Raw genomic sequence first — 22,112 nt, 5'->3', positions numbered from 1 at the left:
CTGAAATAATAAGTTTTCTTTGGGGACTATTTTGCCTCACAGCGCCCTGCATGTATCCCTCCACCATGAATGGAGTTTAAGTTCTCTAAACTATCATAAAACAGTGTCTCAGTCAACAGTTCTGACTTGGTAAGTTTATCTAGAACAGAGCGTTTCACACCAAACCACTCTGAACCACTCAGTTTACATCTTAACCACTTAAAATTCTGAGAAATTAGTGGAATTTCTCTAAGTCTAGTTTACAAATGGTGATAAAATAAAGCAGCTGATTTATATGAATTATTTCTGACTCAGCTCACTGAATCAAGTGCAGAAATTGAGTGCAAATTCTAAACATTCAGTCCAAACCACAACAAGTGTTTGTGAGTAGGAGATGTTTTATTATGATTTTAATTGGATGTAAAGTTATTGATGTGTACAGACTTTTTCAGCAAAATGTAAAAAGTCCTTTACATTTTTGCTGTTTTTGTCACACTTTAAAGAAAAAGAAGTCAGCAGTGCAGATCTGAACCCGTCCATACAGAACGGTGACTGAACGTACTTAATCATATAGCTGACCGCATAATTTAATTACCTTTAAAAAAGCTGAAAGATTAAAGTGTCAGCTCTAAATTCTAAAGGCTGAAGTGAAGCTGCTGACTAACCTTCCAGAAAATGACACCATACAAGAAACGTCAGAGTTCACGTTAAAAAACTGGCATTTATTTTATATTAGCATCTACAGTGTATTAACAATATCAGCTGATCTCCGCAGAGCCGCGGAGAGACCAGAGGAACTCCGAGTGGCTCCAGAGACAGCGGTCAAAGGTCAGGTGGTCATGCTTCACTGCTGGCCAGTCTCACTGTCCCTCCCGGGCCAGATGGACAGAGTTCTCTCCCTAATAATGTGTGTTGCTGCGTCTCTCTGTCTCTCATCTCTGCTGCTGTGGCTCAGTCCGGGGTCGCGACCTTCGTTACCACGGCGGTGACATGGGCTGTGGGTTCTGCAGGTACGACATCACCACGGCTGATATGGACAGCCTGGAGGAGAAGAACACAGAGATACAGTTAAAACAACAACTCCATAACTGTAACCATGTTTACACTGAGGAACATTAAAGGGGCATTAAAGATTAGACAGTGAAGTACAGAATCCAGTTAATGCCAAACAGCTCACACTTTAAATTTACACCACGAAAGGAGTGAATAAAGGCTTTACAGAACCCACATTACGGAGAACCACGGACTTTAGACGGCTGCAGTAGTCTTTACACAGTGGGTAGTCTTCAGGTGGTGTGCGGTAGTCTTTAGATATCAGCTGTACAGTAGTTGTTAGGCAGCCTTATGATGATTGCAGTAGTCTTCGGATGGTTGTGGTAGTGTTTAGTCGACTGCAGTAGTCTTCAGATGGCGTGCGGTAGCATTTAGTCAGCTGCAGTAGCCTTTAGACAGTGTGCGGTGGCGTTTAGACGGCTGCAGCCGTAAGTATGCGGAAGCCTTTAGCCGAGTGCAGCAGTCTTAAGACAGTGTGCGGTAGCCTTTAGATATCAGCTCTACAGTAGTTGTGAGGCAGCCTTAAGATGACTGCAGTAGTCTTCAGATGGTGTGTGGTAGTCTTTAGTCGACTGCAGTAGTTGTGAAGCAGCCTGCAGACATCAGCAGTAGTCTTTAGACTGTGTGTGGTAACCTTTAGATGATTTCAGTAGTTGGGAAACAGCCATTAGACAGCTACAGTATTCTTCACATGGTGTGTGGTAGCCTTAAGACGGCTGCTGTATTCTTTACACAGTGTGCGGAAGCCTTTAGATGGCATGCAGTAATCTTTAGACCGTGTCCGGTAGCCTTAGCATGCGGTAGTCTTTAGACCGTGTGCAGTAGTCTTTAGACTGTGTGCGGTAGTCTTTCTGCTTCCTTCACTGGACAAAACACATTAGAACAGAGATCTAAATCCTAAATCCAGTTTTCGGTCCAATCAGTCACAATCCACAGGTCAGTTCACTGCCAGTGGTTCCAAAATCCAGGACCGGAAATTTGATCCACAGTCCAGAGAATGATGACCTGTGGATCAGAACCTCTGACCAAAATGTAAGGTTCTCTAGAACTGAGAACCTCTCTCTGTTTAATTATGCAGAGATTTTAATCAGACACACGGACGCAGACAGACGGACGTTCTACTCACATGAAGCTGCTCATCATCTGCTTGGTGTCCTCGGAGCTGCGCGAGTTGGCGAAACTGATGAAGGAGCAGTAAACGGCGATCCACGCGCACCACTTCAGCTGGACACACACAGACAGTCAGACTTCAGTACAGCAACAAAAATATCTGTGATTTAAACATTTAGTCCTGTCAGTCAGTCGGTCAGTCCAGTCCAGATTAACTGCAGGTGATGTGTCTGTCCTGCTCTAAACTCAGCGCCGACACGCTGAGCTCCTGCAGCGCATCACTCTGACAATCACAGGGGGAGGAGACACTAAAATACACCTTCCCTTTAATTTACTGATATTTTTAGATCTCTCTGGGGACAGAAACGGACCCAAAAGAGTCCCCTGCCTATCACACGCCAGTGACCGTTCACTGGACACTCCACCTTTTAAAGCTCCCAGCTGTAGAGATTTTAATTCTACAGCACCGTCAGACGAGCACAGGCTTTTGCCTGAAGCAGCGTACCCAGAGTAAAGGGGGCGCTGTTCCCACAGACTTTGTTCTACAGTCATGATCTCAGGCTACGTTCACATTACAAGCCTCGCTGCTCAAATCCGATTTTTTGCTCAGATCCGATCTCTCTGACACAATGGTTCACACTCGTTTAGGTCAGCGACTAGAATCTGTCATTAATGTGAACCGGCGTCCTGAAATGACCCTCATGAGCTCATCCTACTCAGTAACGTCACGTGAATGAATCACGTTCATCATCAGCACAAACTAACGAGCAGAACGAGCTTCGCTGAGAAGATCATTAACTCTGATCAGCTCTCAGCTTCATTATTAGAGCGAGACGAAGGAGAAAAAGGTGAGATGAGCTGCTTTTCCACCGTTTACAGGCTTTAACTTCTGTTCGGCGCTGCTGCCATGGTAACGCTGAATGATGGCGCAGCGCAAAAAGCACATGAATTCTGATCTGAGCGTCACATTAAGGTCACACGGCCACGATTCAGATACGTATCAGATCTAGGACCACATATGAAAGTGGCTCAGGTCGGATTTGAAAAGATTAGATTTGTGTCCACACAGCCCTGAAAACATCAGATCTGAGTCACATTAGGGCAAAAAAATCAGATTTGTGCCACTTCAGCCTGCTAATGTGAACGCAGCCTCACACTCTCAGTTTATCAGAATAACTGTCTGACTAGTCTAGAACGGAGGAGTTCATTTCCTCCTGACTCCTAGATCTCTAAACTGATCTCTGATCCATGTTATCAGACCATGTATGGTGTCTCTGTGAAGAGCCTCAACTATGTAAAGCTTTGGAAAAATCAGTACAATTCCAGATTTGTGCCACTTCATGTGGACGGCCCTTTCTGACCAGGGGTGTGCAAACTTTTGCACACCACTGTATATATGCACATGTATACACGCAGTACATGTTTGGTGATCTGAGCTCTGATAAACAGACCCGACTGCACAGCTGACGCTCTGATAAAACCGCATCAACGCGTAAACGTCACTGTTTTGGTGGAAACACGTCGTTCTCAGTCGCTCAGTCTGAAGCTGCAGGTCACCTTGAGCATCAGTCCACACATGCTGAAGATCATGCCGAGCAGGTTCATGTAGTCTGGGGTGGGGTCCTCCAGCGTGGGGTTGGAGTCTGTGCTGGGGGGCTTGTAGCTGCACAAACAAACAAAACCTGCTTTAGAACATGTTTAAAGGGAAAGATCACCCAACACTCAAATTTTCCCAGTAGTTAGAAGAGCAGAGAGTTTAGGTGACGCTGGGTTACTGCACTGAAACGACTGCATTTTATCATTTTATGGCGTTAATAAGTCACATAAATAAATGTTATATTCCTCTGTAATGATAATGAAGGTGGGTTTAGTCTCAATTTATACATTAATATATGAGCCCTTGCAATGAAACACACTACGTGTGACATTTTTGGTAAAACAGATATAATAAGCATGGTGTGACATTGTTCAATTCCCTGTATTTAACATAAAAGCGTCATTAAAAAGGAAATAAAGCACATTTTGGCTTTTTAATGTAAATGTTTGCACATGAAACAGAAAAGAAAATAACTGATAATCCAAAAAAGGGCGGGATGGTTTTCACTGAAGGGCTCAAATGTTTATGTACCAACATTAACACCGGTCAAGCCTCAAGCCAGAAAAGGGGAAATTCTGGGCTTCTCAGCACAAAAAAAAAGTTATGGACCTCAATTTGTAGAAAACAATCACAATTTAGATCACAATCGCAAAATAACATCAAAATCTATGAATACGATGATTTCTGTTCCACCTCTCACACTGCGCTGCCCTAAATCCAGTTCATCAGGACTAAAAACGCTCTCTCTGTGCTCAAACGTGCACTCGCAAAGTGTTTTAACATCCACAACATGATATAATCCGAAATGCACACTGTGACATCCTGTGACTCAATTTATCACGATAACGATAAATATTGTCTTATTGCCCAGCCTCAGCCAGAGCTGCCATCACTGTGGCGGGTTTTCCAATGAGTTCTTGCGAACTTTGAACATGCAAAAAAAAATAAAATAATCGGAACGGAAAAGTCTGAGATATCTCAAAATTTTCGCTTGGATGAGGTGGAGAAGTTTTTCAATAGTTATTTTTTAAAACATCTGATCAGTTGGAACAGAGAAAAAGAGCCAGTAGTGCTGCATTTAAAAAAATACTACAAAGAACTGTGAACGCTGATTTTTATTCAGCATTTGGCCCAAAACCCAGTTAAACAGGACTAATTTTGCTCTCTTTATAGATAAACATGCAGTTGGTCAGTGTCTGACGATCCACGTAACACGCTCAGAAAAGCATCTTATGACATAATTCATCACAATAATGACGTATAGTGTAATACAGCTTATTAAAGGCTGGTCTGGTTCTCAAACGCCTAATAAAAGCTGGTTCTCTGCACAGTGAGCTCCAGAACTGTGTGGTGTGTTTGTGTTCCCAGATGCGAGGTGGACGTCGTTGGGGGGGCACGGAGACTTCAGCCCACATTAGGTGGCCACTGCTCGTCCTGCCCGGCGCCTCTGAGCTGCACAAACACGACCATAAAAAGACGGCAGACGACCGTAAAGATGATTCTGCTTAACCTCTTATGCTCATGGATATATTTTGGTTTGTCCATCTGAATTTTCATGACCAAATCGTGAGGCAAATTATTCAGTAACGGCATGAAATAAATGTACATTTTTATTTTATTTATTTTTGTAAAAGCTTCACTCAAATTAACAGAACATGTGTTTTATGATACACATATTGCTATATGCTTATAATTTACTGCTGAAAGCCAAAAATCTTAGACGCTTTTTGTATTATTTTATAAAAATAATGTTTCCAGAGCAGATCACTGAAGAGACGCCATCTGTTTATAGTTTATAGCCCACATTTGTGGAAAAATGGGTCGACTTTCAGTAGAAAAAAAAACTTCAGCTTCTTTTATTATAAGGGTTTAAAATTACATCACCCATCTATTAGACTGGAAAGAGGACAGTTACAGCTCTCATACGACCCCCACCTTTAGAATGCAGCTTATGAAATATAAAAGTTATGAAGAATATGACGAGGTGCGTTTTGGAACCACCGGTGGTCCCAAGGAGTTTAAAGGGTTAAAGCAGGTAAATCTCTGAAAGCTGTTTGGATGCAGTGCCTGATCTCAGCAGCCTACGGCATCTGAAGCCTCTTCTCATGACTGTGGAGGATGGAAACACGACTTAATTCACGTTTTTCTGCACATAACATTCGCAGAATGTCTGAATGGAAACTGGTCTGGCGATGAGAGACTACAGGATTAATAATCCTCATAATCTGATTCAGCCTCACTCCAAACTGATGCAGCTAAGCCTGCACCAATTAACTGAACACACCATGTCCATTCATTACCCTCATAAACACGCAGCTTATCTTTATTAATGCGTCCTCGGCCGGTTTTAGCACCATTAATAACAGTATTAATAACAGCATTATTAACAGTATTAGGAGCTACAACCTCGAGGACGTCCTACGCTGACGTCGCGGTCTCTGACTGGCCCGGATGAGTATGGATGACGCCATACGCTGACGTTGCGGCCTCTGATTGGTCTAACTGTTAAAGATGGCGAGGCCCAGGCTCGTTGTAGTTTAGCATTAGTGTTAACACGAAAAACACGAGTAAACATGAGAAAACACGAGTAAACACGATTAAACACGAGTAAACACGATTAAACACGAGTAAACACGAGAAAATACGAGTAAACACGAGTAAACACGAGCAAACATGAGAAAACACGAGAAAATACGAGTAAAATGACCCAAAACCGCGTCGCAGCGCTCCGTTTATCGCCTTTATTGTTTAGTAAGTCAGCGAGGCCGCTGATCCCGGTGTCCCGGTGTCCCGGTAGCGAAGCCGCAGCTTTGTTTACAGTCCGAGCCGTTAACCTTCTTCATTAAACTCACCGGAATATCTTATTCTGTCTCCGCGGGTCCGCCATGCTGTTAGCGCTCATTCTGCCCCTCCGCCCTGCTGTTTCAGGACCCTCCGCTCTTTATCCGCGCGGTTTAACCGGTCTGACCGAAACTCAGCACGGACGAAGCTCGACAGCCGACACCGAGCTCAGCTGCGGGAACCGGACTGACTTCCGGCTCTGTGGCAAAATAAAAGTCTCCAAACCACATGAACGACAGACTGTGTGAAAGATGGAGGTTCATTTGTTGAAAAAGTGAAAAGTATAAAAAGCCCCAAAACTGATAACCTTAAGGCAAGGCAAGTTTATTTATATAGCACCTTTTATACACTGCTGTCATAAATGGGAGAACACAGCGCCGGAGAATAAAGAGATGTTTAGAAAAGTAAAATAAATGAGTGAAGAAAGTAAAAACATGATTAAAACAACGGAAAACAACGGAGAAAATCATTGAATAAAAAATCAAATTAGAAATTAAATTAGGATAGGTAAAAAATCATTAAACTCATTAAACTGCATTTTTATCTATTTATTTATTTTATGATTGTTTTCCCCCTTCTTAACTGTGCTGCACTGTTCAGCAATGTTTCAGTGCCCTGTTTATATGCAGTGCTGATGAGGCTAAAACAGCAGCGAACCCACAGCAAACCACTCTGAATGACTCTGTTTACAGCTTAACCAATTAATTATGCAGAATTTTGGGGAAATCGATTGACATTTCCTTTAAACACTTCATGTAGTAAAAGTATGTTACTGTGGTGACAAAACCCACATGGAAACCTGATGTATGGTAACATATGCACACATATCATAAAGTGTCAGGCTTGAATTTTATATATATATATATATATATATATATATAGCACTACAGTTATAATTGATATATGTGTTGTACTATTTACATTCATAACCATATGTATACAGTCTTATGCACACATCTGGAAAACCAAAAATCTTATATTATAGAACAGGATGGCAGAATATGAGTAATACATATTTTCAATCTGAACTAGAAAAGTTCATTTCTTGTAGAAAATGCAGTGATTGTGCAGCTAAAGCAGTTGCCTTTGTCGGGTGTCGGGTGGTGCTGGTCAGAAGAGTGAGGCTGAATGGCTGCTTGTGCAGATGGTTTTATTGGACAGTGCTAATACACTGGAGACCTTTAGCCTTAATGTGACTTTGATTGAGTATGTGGTACTAGAATTAGCATGTGGGGTCATTACATTTAATCTAAACATGTGGTGAATGTTGACGTACAATTTTATATCATAAACCTGTAAATGGACTTTATGGGGAACTGACAGATTAAGATTTTGTTGATCTTTATGAACAGAATATGCAGATTACTGCTCTACTAATCTTAGAGGTTCAGAAAACAAATATTTTATACAGTTTGCAAACAATGAAAAATCAAATGTGCAGAGTTCTCCACCTCCCCCAGATGTAGACCAGCCAGGACATGCTTAGTATCCATGCAGCTAATGTCGCTAACACTAAAAGTCAATAGTCACCCAAATCTTTTCTGTAAATACACCTCCAGATCTGCTCTCAGCTCAGTCAGACTCACATCCAGCTCGTCATTAAGGTGGTGCAGACGTGGTTTAGGACGCAGTGACTGTTCTGCAGGGTTCTGTTGTTTCTATTCATGAATCTTCAGTTCGGTCCCACTGTAATGAAGACCTGGGTGCGAGTTCGACAGAGCTAAGGGAAGATCTGGAGATCCATTTACAGAAAAGATTTGGGTGACTATTGACTTCTAGTGTTAGCATCATTAGCTTTGCAGCTCCAGTGTTAAGCTTAAGAATCAAAATTTGGTCACCAAACATGTCTTGGCTGATTGACACTCTTAAAAAAGTTCTTTTTTGGTTCTTCAAGGGTTCTTTTAGTAAGACAGTGGTTCTAGATAGAACCATGAACCCTTCGCATGCCACGGTGTAATGGTGTTTCAGATTGATGCAGAATGTGCTGTATATAGATCTATACAGCATCAAAAAGGGTTCTGCTTCTGTTACGATGTCAAGCTTGTATACAATAAAAGAACGCTTTTTGGTTCTATATAGAACCCTTTTCAAAAAGGTTCTGAACGGTTACTATGGAATTTGAGGTAGTGGCAAAGGTGGTGATAAATGATTGCCAGGGTGTTGCTTGGTGGCTGTTCAAGTGTTGCTATGTGGTTTCTATGGTGTCCCTTGTGGTTGCTAGGTAATAGCTGGTGGTTGCTATGATAGCCCACATGGTTAACAGGACTAATAGACTAATGGATTTCTATCATGGTGATTTAAACTGGTGCACGACTCGTTCTCCATCAGTCTGAAGAATGATTTCACCATGTGGTTCACTATGTAGAACCACTGTCTTCACAAAAGAACCCTTGAAGAACCATCTGGAAAAGTGGAGAATTGAGTACATGTGATTTTTTTACCAAGTTATTCCTGTAAGTATAAAGTGAGGCATGATCAGAGTTTGAGTTTCAGCCCTTTAGCTCAGTGAGGTCCCACACAATCTCCAGAGGGACGTCCTTCATCTTCTCCTGGAACACTCGGTCGAAGCGTTCGTTCTGCGCCACCGTTAGAGAGTTTCTCCAGTCTCCCACTGTACCTACAACAGCAGAACAGCAGGCACTTACACACTGACCTCATACACAGCACTGTGCAGAGGTCAGAGACCCTCATCATTTATACAAATTCCAGTCAAAACAGCCTTTAAGTACAAATCATTCATGTGTCAGGACATATTTGTGAGGAAATCAGATGATCCACTCGCAGAAAGACGGAGAAAGTCAAAGGAAATTAAGTGAAGTTTCCAAAACTGGAGTTCAAAACTGATTAAAAGCTACAGAGAAAACGAGGCTCCTAACAACCACCTGGAAGAGCTGGACGACCCCAAAACTGCCCCCATCAGATAAACAGCACTTAAAGCTTTCATCTCTGAGAGAGAGGAGAAAAAAATGTGTAGCTGATCAAGAAGAACCTCACTGAGAAAAGGAGACGGACACATCAAACAAAGAAGCTGAACGATGGACTGACCACCCCCGAGTCCAGACCTCAACACCACTGAATGTGTTTGATTACTTCAGAAAATGATCAACCAGCTTCTAAGACTGAACTTTGGAGGTGTGTCTGCAGATTCTTTGAGGAACTGAAAGTGAGGCTCCTGAACAGAATGGAAGCTGGAATAAAGGGAGAGTGACTCACTGACTCTCACAGCTGGGATTATAATGGCTGTTTTGACTGGTGGTCTCTGACTTTTGCACAGCGATATTTTCCGTTATAAGCAGCCCGTCAGTAGAAATGACAGCATGAGATAACGTGAGTTATGTCTAACAGATGCACTGCATTGTTATTGCGCTTGTTGCTAAGATACAATACTGTATATTTCCAGCATAACTGTGAAATTCTTACCTTTGCGGAGGAAACTCCCCCTCCCGGGGACCTTGTCGCTCTCAGGTATGAACTCATAGTTGGCTTTGGGGTCTTCCTTCATGTAGTTGAAGCTGGCTCTCTCCACCACACTGTCGATGGCAGCGTCCGACAGGTTCTTCCCCACAAACTCACAAATCCGGACCACCGCAGCCCTCAGGTCCTGAAACACAAACACCATGAGTGTCAGTTAGCGCTGTGATAGTTCACCTACAGCACTGTACAAATTAGAGACCCTTCGTTTATTTCATTTCCAGTCAAAACAGCCAATAAGTCCAAGTTACTCACTTTCAGCATCAGGAAAAAACAGAAAACTCATATTCAACTGAAAATTACCCAGAATCCTCAGCAACTACATCTAATCCCAGCTGTGTGAGTCAGTGAGTCACTCTTTGCCTTTATTCCAGCTTCTATTTTCAGGAGACTCACTTTCAGCTCCTCAAAGAATCTGCAGACACACCTCCAAAGTTCAGTCTTAGAAGCTGGTTGATGATTTTCTGAAGTAATCAAACACATTCAGTGGTGTTGAGGTCTGGACTCTGGGGTGGTCAGTCCATCGTTCAGCTTCTTTGTTTGATAAGTCTTGACCTTTTCAGCAGGCTGCTTGGAGACATTATCTTTGCTGTAGAATTGATTTCTTCCCAATCAAACATTTTTGAGGAAATACTGCATGATGTGTTAGAATTAGTTTGTTTTTATCAGCTCCTTCAATCAGAAACAAATGTTCTCCGTCCCTAAACTGGTGCTGATTCTCCACGTGCTTGACCGAAGCCCTTACAGGAGAGTCTGTTCACTTGGTGGCAGTTATTTCCAGCCTTACAAGACCAGACTTCTCTCTCTAAATGAGGAGAGACCAAAATACTCCAGTCTGAAGGTCAAATTACAGTTTAAAAATGTTGTGATTTGAAATCACTGATGAAATCTGGCAAAAACCTCGTAAAGAGTTTGTAATGATTTTTCGGGTCATCCTGGCTTCTGTGCTTGAACGGATCTCCACAACGAGGGGGGCTTTCCCCCTCATGGTCTAACCGGCAAGCTGATTGGCTCTTTTTCCTGAAGGGCGGGATTTTCTCTGTAAACAGACACCATGTTGAGAGTAACAAGCTTTCCCACTCATATTTCAGCCAGTGACCGTCTCCTCCTCCTTTGTAACGCCTGTGGCTTGACTGATACTTTGAAGAGTCCTTCTTTGTGAACACACTTCCTTCTGTTGCTGCCAAAGATCTCAAATTCAGACTCATCAGTCTGTAAAACCTCACTCCACATCTCAACTGTCCAGTTTCAGTGTTCTAGGTCAGACGTTCTCATCTGCTTTTCTCAGTGAGGTTCTTCTTGATCAGCTACACATCCTTTCAGACCCACAGCGCTGAGTCGTCTTCTCACAGTGGAAGGATGGACAGAAACACCTGTGGATGTTTTCAGATCTGATCAGCTTGATTTTCTCCTCTCTCTCAGAGATGAAAGCTTTAAGTGCTGTTTATCTGATGGGGGCAGTTTTGGGGTCGACCAGCTCTTCCAGGTGGTTGTTAGGAGACCCATTTTCTCTATTTTTTAATCAGTTTTGAGCTCCAGTTTTGGAAACTCCTACCTCATTCAGGTGGATTATCTTCTATCTGATGTCCTCACAGATATCTCTTAAGGATTTGCTGATTTGACTGGAAATTGAAGTGTTTAAAGGAGCTAATGTGAAATTTTCTAATATCTACTTAGCATAAGAACCGCTGGATTTAAGCTGTGCTGAAAGCCTCACCTTGATCATCTCCTCGTAGCTGAGAAACAGAATGTTGTATTTGTCTCTGTTGGTGTACCATCCTCTGACGTGGTCAAACCAGCAGCCGCCCACCACTGCACAGGAGATGAACAGCAAACACTGCTAATGCTAACTTTAGCCACTAGCACCACTGATCGACTACATTTGGAGAAATTTAGTAAATCTGATTTTCATTAACTTATTCCTTCTATAACTTCTTATATTTGTACATTATACATTAATATTTATAGGTGATTTAAGGGTCAATGCAAAAACATCAATTTAGCTTATAGAACTGTGTGAAATTCCAAAGCTCTGCTCTAATAAGTTTACATGCACTTAATAATCCGATCATAATCAGATTTCTGCAGTTATCCAATTATTCAAATGGTCATGTAAACACCATACTCTGATCTAGAAATCCAATTAAGAAATCTGATAAAGAGGCTGGATCTCAGCTCAGTAATCAAATTTCTCAGTGTGAACTCTTACTCTGATTTCTTTCGGATTTCTCAGTCTGAGCATGTGCGGAAACAGACGACGGTACCGGAAATAAGCAATATAGAGACACAGCAAAACACTTTTGGAGCGACGCTGAAACCAAGCGTGAAATGAAGGATTTAAATATTCTTCATCTTCTAGATGATGTAAGTTCGTATTTTCAGGTAAAGCCGTGTGATGTTTAAAAACGCAGAGTTTGAGTTTCACGCTACGTTTATGTCTCGTCTTCTTCTGTGAGTTTATTGGCTGGTTGTAAAGCAGAAATCTGATTACTGTCTGACTCATGTAGATCTGGAGTTTCTCCATTATCTGATTACCCAAGTGCAAGTAAACGCATTGATCGGATTACCGACAAAATCTGATTTTCTGCAGGTATCGGATTATTAAGTGCAGGTAAACAGCTCAGTGAGCTTAACTGCTTACAGAACGATTGAACTGAGCTGAAACACTAACTGGGCATAAATGCAGCGCTAAATTCACGTTAAATCATCTGAATTCATGTTACTAATTTTCCCCATCAGGTTTATTTATTGCAGAATGTACTTTATATTTATATTTAATCTTAATGTTTGATCTTTCAGTCAATGTTCGAAATGTTTTATATAGTTTTCCAAAGTTTTGATCAAAAATATACATTTTATCATTTCTGCTTATAATATTTGATGCTGCATCATCAGTTCAAATCAGTTTCACCACTAAAAATCCATTTATTTTCACAGAGGAGGAAAATCGTATTTCAAACTTTAAACTATAAACTTTAATATTCTGTGTCTGATTAATATGATGCACTTGAAAAACAACAAATAACAGCTGTAAAGAGGAAAATGTTGGATTTACCAATTAACTATTACAATGCTGCAGAAAGTGTGTTTAAAATAAATGGTTCTTCAAGGGTTCTTTACTAAAGAAAATGGCTCTATGTGGAACCATGATCACTCAAAGAACCATTTGCATGTTTCAATGGTTCTCTGCATGGTGAAATGTTTGTTCAGATTGATGGAGAATGTGTTGTATATGGTTCTGTATAGCACCAAAAAGGGTTCTTCTATTCTTAGGCTATCAAACTGGTGCTATACAGAACCCTTTTCAAAAAGGCTCTATATAGAAAAATAGAACCATCTAAAGCTATCTTCATCAGTCTGAAGAACCATTTCACCATGCAAAGAACCATATTTCACCTATACAGAACCCTTTGCTTTATTAAAGACCTCAGTTTTAATCCATGATGTATCTATAATTCATAGATTTGATGGAAATGTAGGAATATGATTTGTTTTTACAAAATGAACATAAAAAGTACATCTTACAAAAAATGAACATGTTGTAATTCATCACCACAAAACTAGTTGATTTAAAACTGAATATTATTTTTATTGTTGTATTAATAGTGTTAATATTTCAGCTCAGCTCTGTAAACAGTGACACTCAGTAATTAAGATGCCTTATAATTTAACATTAAACTAATAAAACAATCACAGCACATCTTTGAAATGTTGGATGGTTGATTGGGTTAAATTAAGGTTTCTGCTTGACTTTGTTCAGTGAAATCCATGATGTGGCCAGACGGCCTGCAGATGAGTTGGGGTTGATTGACCTCATGTTTCTGTGTCATTGTTTGCAGGATAACTGAATTACTAAGGTAACTCCTGCAGGATGAACCGGATTAAACTGGATTCAGCTGAACTTCTCACCACTCTAGATTCTTAGTGATGAAGCAGAAATTAGCTAAGTCTGGCTGATTCCACACCAACGTAGCAGAAGACTGAAGACTGAAAGAGAGATTTAGTGTGAGGTGTGAAAACGACTCACTCCATCCAGTGAAGAATTTGTCCAGCATGTCGTTGTACGTGTCCAGACACTCCAACTTCTTCATGATCTTAGAGAAGTGGAAGTACGAGACCATGATGTCTTTGGGGTTCCTGGTGACGTAGATGATCTGGGATTGAAGACAAGCAGCATCAGAGTCTGTAAATGTCTGTAATAGTTCTACCAGTAGTGTGTAGATATCCACTAACTGGCCACTTTATTAGAAACACCTACCTTGTTCGCCCTCTAACTGGCTACTTTATTAGAAACACCTACCTTGTTCGTCCACTAACCGGCCACTTTATTAGAAACACCCACGTTGTGTTTTCACTAACTGTCCACTTTATTAGAAACACCTACCTTGTTCGTCCTCTAACTGGCCACTTTATTAGAAACACTCACCTTGTGCTTCCACTAACTGGCCATTTTTTTAGAAACACCTACCTTGTTCGTCCACTAACTGGCCACTTTATTAGAAACACCCACCTTGTGTTTTCACTAACTGTCCACTTTATTAGAAACACCCACCTTGTGCTTCCACTAACTGGCCACTTTATTAGAAATCCCAACCCTTTTCGTCCTCTAACTGGCCACTTTATTAGAAACACCTCTCTTGTTCGTCCACTAACTGGCCACTTTATTAGAAACACCTACCTTGTGCTTTCACTAACTGGCCACTTTATTAGAAACACCTACCTTGTGCTTTCACTAACTGGCCACTTTATTAGAAACACCCACCTTGTGCTTTCACTAACTGGCCACTTTATTAGAAACACCTACCTTGTGCGTCCACTAACTGGCCACTTTATTAGAAACACCAACCTTGTGCTTTCACTAACTGGCCACTTTATTAGAAACACCTACCTTGTTCGTCCACTAACTGGCCACTTTATTAGAAATCCCAACCCTTTTCGTCCTCTAACTGGCCACTTTATTAGAAACACCTACCTTGTTCATCCACTAACTGGCCACTTTATTAGAAACACTCACCTTGTTCGTCCACTAACTGGCCACTTTATTAGAAACACCTACCTTGTTCATCCACTAACTGGCCACTTTATTAGAAACACTCACCTTGTTCGTCCACTAACTGTCCACTTTATTAGAAACACCTACCTTGTTCATCTACTAACTGGCCACTTTATTAGAAACACTCACCTTGTTCGTCCACTAACTGGCTAACCACTAACCAAAAATATCCAGACAAAAGCACCTCTGTAGTCAGAATCTGACCACTGATGAAGAGCTGGAGGATCAATAACTGAAACTGTGCATCAGCAGCGGGTCTACAGTCTCTAAATGAACACCAGCAATGTGGCGCTACATTAGAGGGGTTTCTGATAAAGTGGTCTCCTGAACTAACTGACCTTGCCTTTCCCCTGCAGGCCGCGGGGCATCAGGTGCTCGTGCAGGTGGGAGCAGAAGAGTCTGGGTGATGGACGGGTGTTATAATCATGTCCTTTCTGCAGAAACTCCAGCCACGGCATCTGCTCAAGCGTCATCTGATTCTTTGACTCTGGGAAATCCTCCTCATACAGCAGAGTCATGATCCGCTGCGTCCACACCGTCCCTGAGATGGCAGGATTTGGACAGATGAAAGGAGGAAGAGAAGAAAAGAGAAAGATCACAGCTCTAGCCCTGAAAGATTTCCTGCAGCTTCATCTTGTTCTACAGCACATCTGATATAAAGAGAGTGTCCCCCACAGCCCCTAGAGACAAGTCCACGTCAAGACCAAGACCAGATTAAGATGTTTTCAGAATATAAAATAAAATGAAGAAAGAAGAAAAAACCTTAATTTGTTTGTAGTTCATTGTACATTCATTATCTTTCATTATTTATGATACATATTAATCACGTAATAAGATATTTTATGATATAGTTTGTAAAATGTAGCATCAAATAACGTGTAGGCTAATATATTACTAATGACTGTTATTTTATAATCCAGCTTTGCTTTGTAACTGGAAGCAGTGTTGAGGTTATTCTCTGCTCATTTCTCCTATCAAACTTATGTAGAATCACCACCTAAAATCAACTGAATATAAACCAAACCACACACATCCATTTTTATTATAAGTAAGAACACAGTAATAATGATATTCCTGTCTGCACTTAAGGGATGTTTGAATTCTGGAACCAATCAATATCAACAAACAAATAACACTCAGTTATGCCATCAAGGAAATATCAATTAGATCTTCAATCAGTAGCGAACAGATTATTTAAAGAAAGGATTGTTTTATTCTGTTTGAAGGTTTTGTTTATATTCAAAAATAGTAGAAAAAAATCTCTAACTTTCCGAAAAAAGTTTAAATGATATTGAGACTGAGACAAGACTGATTCCAAATGATGTCCAGACTGAGACAAGACCGAGTCCAAATGATGTCCAGACTGAGACAAGACTGATTCCAAATGATGTCCAGACTGAGACAATACCGAGTCCAAATGATATCCAGACTGAGACAAGACAGAGTCTAAATGATGTCCAGACCAAGACAAGACCGATTCCAAATGATGTCCAGACTGAGACAAGACAGAGTCTAAATGATGTCCAGACCAAGACAAGACCGAGTCCAAATTATGTCCAGACCGAGACAAGACCGAGTCCAAATTATGTCCAGACTGAGACAAGACCGATTCCAAATTATGTCCAGACTGAGACAAAACTGATTCCAAATGATGTCTGAACTGAAACAAGACCAAGTCCAAATGATATCAGGACTGAGACAAGACCAAAACCAAGTGATGTTGAGACTGAGACAAGACTGAGTCCAAATGGTGTTGGGACTGAGACAAAACTGTCCAAATGATATCGGGACTGAGACAAGACAGAGTCCAAATGATGTTGAGACAGAGACGAGACCGATATAATTCAATTCTTGTCCAAGACTGAAACATTTCCAACTATAACATTAAACCGTAACTTGCTGTGTCAGTGTCAGCTGTATCTGCTTGTGATTGGTCGGTGTCCTGCTGCCTCTGACACACCTCCTGCAATCACACACAGGCTAAACACAGGGGTGACGATGTGAGTGATCAGCCTGGTGATCTGCACATAAAGAGCTTAAATGAAACAGTTGAGTAAGACTTGCGAAATCAGTGTTACTCAAACATTCCTTCACTCACTCTCACTGCTGTTATATCACAGTTATTACTGAATTATACTGCTCTTTTCCAACTCGCACGCCAGCTCGTCCCCATACATCTGCCTCTTATCTCACACAGATGATTAGGCAGTCATTGCCACGGAGCAGAGATGTCAATGAAGTCGTCTAGAGATCAGCATAGAAGAGCAAATATAACAGCAGCTTATAGGTCAGAGGTGTCCAGTCGTGGTTCTACACACCTGTCCAGCAGGTTTTAGGGTTGTCCTATAATGATTTCTCCATTTTGCTGTTATGAAGGGTGTGAGGAGTCAGGCCAGGTGTGTTTAACAAGGTGTTACACAAAAATATGGAAAATAACCCTGGAGGAAAGCTGCGGTGTCCAGTGCTAAGGCAGGCGTGGTCGCGGTAGCAGCTGGCAGTCTCTGAAATCTGATTGGCCCCTTTCATTCATGTAACTGGCTACCATGTCCCCCACGTATTTACGCAGAGTCCCCTTAGGCTAATATATTACTAATGACTGTTATTTTATAATCCAGCTTTGCATTGTAACTGGAAGCAGTGTTGAGGTTATTCTCTGCTCATTTCTCCTATCAAACTTATGTAGAATCACCATTCAGGTCATTCAGGTCAACAAGAGTAAATGCTTTGGTATTTGTCCCACTTACGCTACTCTCCCGCTGTTGACCGGCCTGTTTAAACACAGTCTTTGCCACGATGTCATGATATAACTTGTGAGCAAACGGAGCCTTGCCAGCCGCTAGTAAAGGTTAGGTGTTCTGTCAACACAGATGAGTTTGTCAAATCTTTTGTCAAAGGTCATCAAACCCAAGGTCTAATGCTTTTTTGATTTTACGCACACCAGTTTTTAATCATAGACGTTGCTTCTCCTGCTTTCCCCCTTTACTGTATCGTATACTGATGGTCAAACCTCATTCTCTGCTGTTATTGTTTGCTATCCAGTGTGGTCCAGAGGAGGATGGGTTCCCCTTTTGAGTCTTGGTTCCTCTCACGGTTTCTTCCTTTTGCTCTTAGGGAGTTTTTCGTTGCCACTGTCACCACTGGCGACGCTCATGGGGACCCGGACCCAGATTTTGATGTAAAGATGCTTTGCGACAACACCTGTTGTAAAAAGCGCTATAACAATAAACTTTGACTTGACCTGTTGCACCTTAAATGTTGCAGCACTGCTTTGCTTCTAAGTCTTATTACTGTACCGAAGGTAACTGCTGCACCACTTAAGGTCGAATGGAACATTTTAATGCGAAGCTGGTGAAAAAGAAACCTCTTTTCTGGGTCATTTTGATCAATAGTTGGGTCATCTTTGAGCCCCAGAAATTCCCTGGGTCATTTTTGATAATTATACTTAATTTTTTCACATAATATTGCCATGGTAACCCAATAGCCACCTCATTTATACAGTCCTAGAATCGTCACTGACCCTCTTGCGAATAGGTACTTATAAAAATAGTCATAGAAAGCAGAGAATGCCTGCACACCTTTCTGAATGCCAAATAGCATTTCTACACAACTGGGGCTTCGTCAGGCAGGATAAAACTCTACACTGTCTACATCGGAGGTGCTCAGTCCTGGTCCTGGAGATCTACCACCCTGCAGAGCTTGGCTCCAACTCTGACACACTTGATCCAGGTAATGAAGGCCTTTATGGAGGATCTGAAAACTAGAACCAGGTGTCAAAGACAACAAACTCAAGCTCTTAAAATTTGCCAATGTTACTGGGACTTTCAGTGGGAATGTTTTCTGCGGCCAGATGAGACCAAAATAGAGGTTTTTGGTAACAGACACCAGAGGTGGTGGATCTGTGATGCTGTGGTGCTGTTTTTCTTTCAAAGGCCCTGGACAGTTTATTCAGATGCACGGCATCACAGACTCCATCAATACCAGCAAAAATAAAATCAAAACCTGACCGCCTCAGCCAGAAAGCTTAAACCGGGCCATAGTTTGGATCTTCCAGCAGGACAATGATCCAAAAATGGATCACTGACCACAGAATTAAGGTTTTGCCATGGCCACCCCAATCCCCTGACCTAAACCCCACAGAAGACCTGTGGGATAAAGAGCTGAAGAGGAGAGTCCACAGTGTGGATCTCAGAATCTTAAGGATCTGGAGAGGTTCTGTATCGAGGAACGATCTCAGATCCTGTGCCATGTGTTCTGCAGTCTCATTAACTGTTACAGGAGAGACCCAGAGCTGGTATCTTTGCAAAGGGAGGCTGCAGAAAATGTAAAATGAACAGATTTGAGAATAATATTTATTTCCTGATAAGATTTTGTTTTTTTTCAATCACCGTACTCCAAAAAAAGTTTAGCTCTTTGCTAATACTTTGAGCGAAAGATCAAAAATGATAAGTGTTAAAGATTTTTGTACAACCTGTTTTGCTCAAATTTTTCAAGGGTGCCAATATTTTTGGAAAGCACTGTAAGTGCCTTTTTTTGCCAATAACTGTTTGTGAACATGTACATCCACCATATATTCATTAGGTTCACAATAAAAGCACATAAATAAAGAACAAAGCCACCTGAATGGTAGCTAGCCGATCCATCCAACAGAACATCCCACTCACCAGATTTAGGGAAAGTGACAACAAAGACGTCGTCATCTCTGATCTTAAAATGCTCCAGACTGTCCAGGTACTCTGGGGTCAGGTAATATCTATCATCGAGAGTGAAAACCGCTCCTCTGTAGGTGAAGAGTTTGTCACTGAGCTCCTTGTACTCTTGCTGAGCCATGCTTTCAGGGAAATGGACCTGCAGATCTGGGATGAGCTGAGCTGAACTCCTTTAAACTCACATATACTGACTTTATATGGCACCGGCTGGAGGGCTTACAGCTAACCTTTGATCTCAGTAAAGTTCTCTTATCTTCTATCTCATATGTATCTTTTAAAGAGTAAACATATGTGGCACTAATACATTTCTGATTTCAAAATAGCACCAGCAGTGTGGAAAACATAACCTTTCCTCTGCTATCTGTGATGCAATCACACTATGAACTCCCTTAGGGGATATGCGGAACCTTCTAGACTACATGATGCATAGAGTATACAGAATGCAGACATACTAAATAACAGGTCATTTTAATCAAATCATTATGAGCACCATCTACCATCACCGGTCCACTGGCTCGTCCACACACAAAAAGCCTTAGCTGGTCCAGGTCGTATCGTGATCGACTGAGTCGAGTGGAGATATTCAGAGAGCAGCACTGAGCCAAACATCTCACTCACCGGATTTAGGAAAGGTGACCACAAACACATCATCATCCCTGATCTCAAACGCCTCCAGATTGTCCAAGTACATGAGGGTCTGGTCATGTGTATCGACCAGAGGGTAGACCATTCCTCTGTAGGTGAAGAGCTTGTCGCTGAGCTGTTTGTACTCGTGCTGAGCCATGTTTTAGGAACAGATATGCTGGGAAATGCTACTAATCTCTAATCTCACCCAGTCCAGTTTATATAGTGCTGATTTGTGAGCTTTCTGCTAACCTTCGAACTCAGTAAAAGGATCTTATCACCTGTATTTATCTTCTAAAGAGTAAACATACGAGGCACGAATCTGATGTTTTCATCACCTGAGTTACGCAAAACTCAAACTTGTCAACAATTTTTTTCTTCTTTTTTTTTTATTAGACTTTGAATTCAGGAAATATTGAAAGTTAAAGTTTTGCATTTTTCCCATTTGCTTACTAGGTGGAATATCCAGTGTGATTGAAATTCTAGTCTCCATTGTGATGTCATCAGTGCAGTGTGTCTCCAATGGGCCATTGTGATGTCATCAGTGCAGTGTGTCTCCAATGGGCCATTGGCGATGTCACCATAAAAACTTGTCACTTGTAAGCCATTATGATGTCATCAATGCAGACTGTCATTTCTGAGTCATTATGATGTCATTACTGTAGCCTGTCATGTATGGGTCATTGTGATGTCGTCAGTGCAGACTGTCTCTAATGGGCCATTATGATGTCATCAATGCAGCCTGCCATTTATAAGCCATTGTGATGTCATCAGTGCAGACTGTCTCCAATGGGCTGTTGTGATGTCATCAATGCAGACTGTCTCCAATGGGCCGTTGTGATGTCATCAGTGCAGAACGTCTCCAATGGGTCATTGTGATGTCATCTCTGAAGGCTGTCACGTGTGGGCCATTGTGATGTCATCAGTGCAGCCGGTCACTTATGGGTCATCGTGGTGTCATCAGTGAAGCCTGTCATGTATGGGTCATTGTGATGTCATCAGTGCAGAGTGTCTCCAGGTGGCCATTGTGATGTCATCAATGCAGAAAGTCATTTATAAGCCATTGTGATGTCATCAGTGCAGCCTGTCACTTATAAGCCATTGTGATGTCATCAGTGCAGGCTGTCACTAATGGGTCATGGTGATGTCATCAATGCAGCCTGTCACTTACTGGCCATTGTGATGTCATCAGTGCACCCTGTCACTTATGGGTGCCATCAGCGCCAACCTTTCCGTTCATCCCTCCTTAAAACCATTCACTGTGGAGCTTCCTGAATCCTGCTTCATTAAACTGCAAGACAGATCTAACAGTTGACCCAAAGAACATGACCGCATGTGAGAGCACTCCTCCAGCTTACCTTTCACTTTTCAATCGCAGTTCAAACTAATATCACATGTCTGCTTATGTAACACATGAGCCCAAGGTCTCCATGCCCAATGCTAAGCGTGGGCTAGAGGGGTATAAAGTGTGTGTAGTGCTGTGCAGACTTGTTTTTTTTGCTGTTTTTTGGAATTTTTGATAGGAAAAATTGGAAGTGCAGACTCAAACCTATCGATATGATTTAAATACAATTCATTACATATCTAATTATGTAATTCAGTACATAATTACATTAAAATAGCACTGCAAAATCACAATAATAACTCTAGGCTACTAAGGATTAAGTCTGTAGGACCT

At 41.5% G+C, this 22,112-nt stretch overlaps 2 protein-coding genes across 3 annotated transcripts; both read right to left on the bottom strand.

Moving 5' to 3' along the window:
• Positions 1 to 359: 359 nt before the first annotated feature.
• wdr83os (WD repeat domain 83 opposite strand) lies at positions 360 to 7,441 on the bottom strand. Its single transcript, XM_036564323.1, has 4 exons — positions 6,592 to 7,441; positions 3,700 to 3,805; positions 2,159 to 2,256; positions 360 to 1,020 (listed from the first exon to the last, which is right to left on the bottom strand). The coding sequence occupies exons 1-4, from the start codon at positions 6,639 to 6,641 to the stop codon at positions 954 to 956; spliced, it is 321 nt and encodes a 106-aa protein (XP_036420216.1). The 5' UTR covers positions 6,642 to 7,441; the 3' UTR covers positions 360 to 953.
• A 463-nt stretch (positions 7,442 to 7,904) lies between these two features.
• Positions 7,905 to 20,651, bottom strand: LOC118803817 (amine sulfotransferase-like). 2 transcript variants are annotated; one of them, XM_036564322.1, is made up of 6 exons: positions 20,429 to 20,651; positions 15,443 to 15,645; positions 14,079 to 14,205; positions 11,769 to 11,863; positions 10,001 to 10,181; positions 7,905 to 9,197 (listed from the first exon to the last, which is right to left on the bottom strand). In XM_036564322.1, exons 1-6 carry the CDS (start codon positions 20,592 to 20,594, stop codon positions 9,070 to 9,072), a joined length of 900 nt encoding a protein of 299 aa, XP_036420215.1. In that variant the 5' UTR covers positions 20,595 to 20,651; the 3' UTR covers positions 7,905 to 9,069. The 2 variants fall into 2 exon arrangements, with proteins under 2 accessions (XP_036420215.1, XP_036420214.1); XM_036564321.1 differs by lacking the exon at positions 20,429 to 20,651 and adding an exon at positions 19,766 to 19,998.
• Positions 20,652 to 22,112: the final 1,461 nt, after the last annotated feature.

Source organism: Colossoma macropomum, unplaced genomic scaffold, assembly GCF_904425465.1.
Source record: "Colossoma macropomum unplaced genomic scaffold, Colossoma_macropomum, whole genome shotgun sequence".
Classification (NCBI taxonomy): Eukaryota; Metazoa; Chordata; class Actinopteri; order Characiformes; family Serrasalmidae; genus Colossoma; species Colossoma macropomum.
This window is presented reverse-complemented; position numbering and strand designations above follow the sequence as displayed.

Coding starts and splice junctions, on each gene's coding strand:
- wdr83os (XM_036564323.1), bottom strand. CDS start 6,641: ATGAGCGCTAACAGCATGGCGGACCCGCGGAGACAGAATAAGATATTC. Junction 2,257..3,699: donor TGTGTGGACTGATGCTCAAG/GTGACCTGCAGC, acceptor GTGTGTGTCCAG/CTGAAGTGGTGCGCGTGGAT. Junction 1,021..2,158: donor CAGATGATGAGCAGCTTCAT/GTGAGTAGAACG, acceptor CTTCTCCTCCAG/GCTGTCCATATCAGCCGTGG.
- LOC118803817 (XM_036564322.1), bottom strand. CDS start 20,594: ATGGCTCAGCACGAGTACAAACAGCTCAGCGACAAGCTCTTCACCTAC. Junction 14,206..15,442: donor GCCTGCAGGGGAAAGGCAAG/GTCAGTTAGTTC, acceptor CTTCAATCCCAG/ATCATCTACGTCACCAGGAA. Junction 11,864..14,078: donor CAAATTCTTCACTGGATGGA/GTGAGTCGTTTT, acceptor TCTCCTGTGCAG/TGGTGGGCGGCTGCTGGTTT.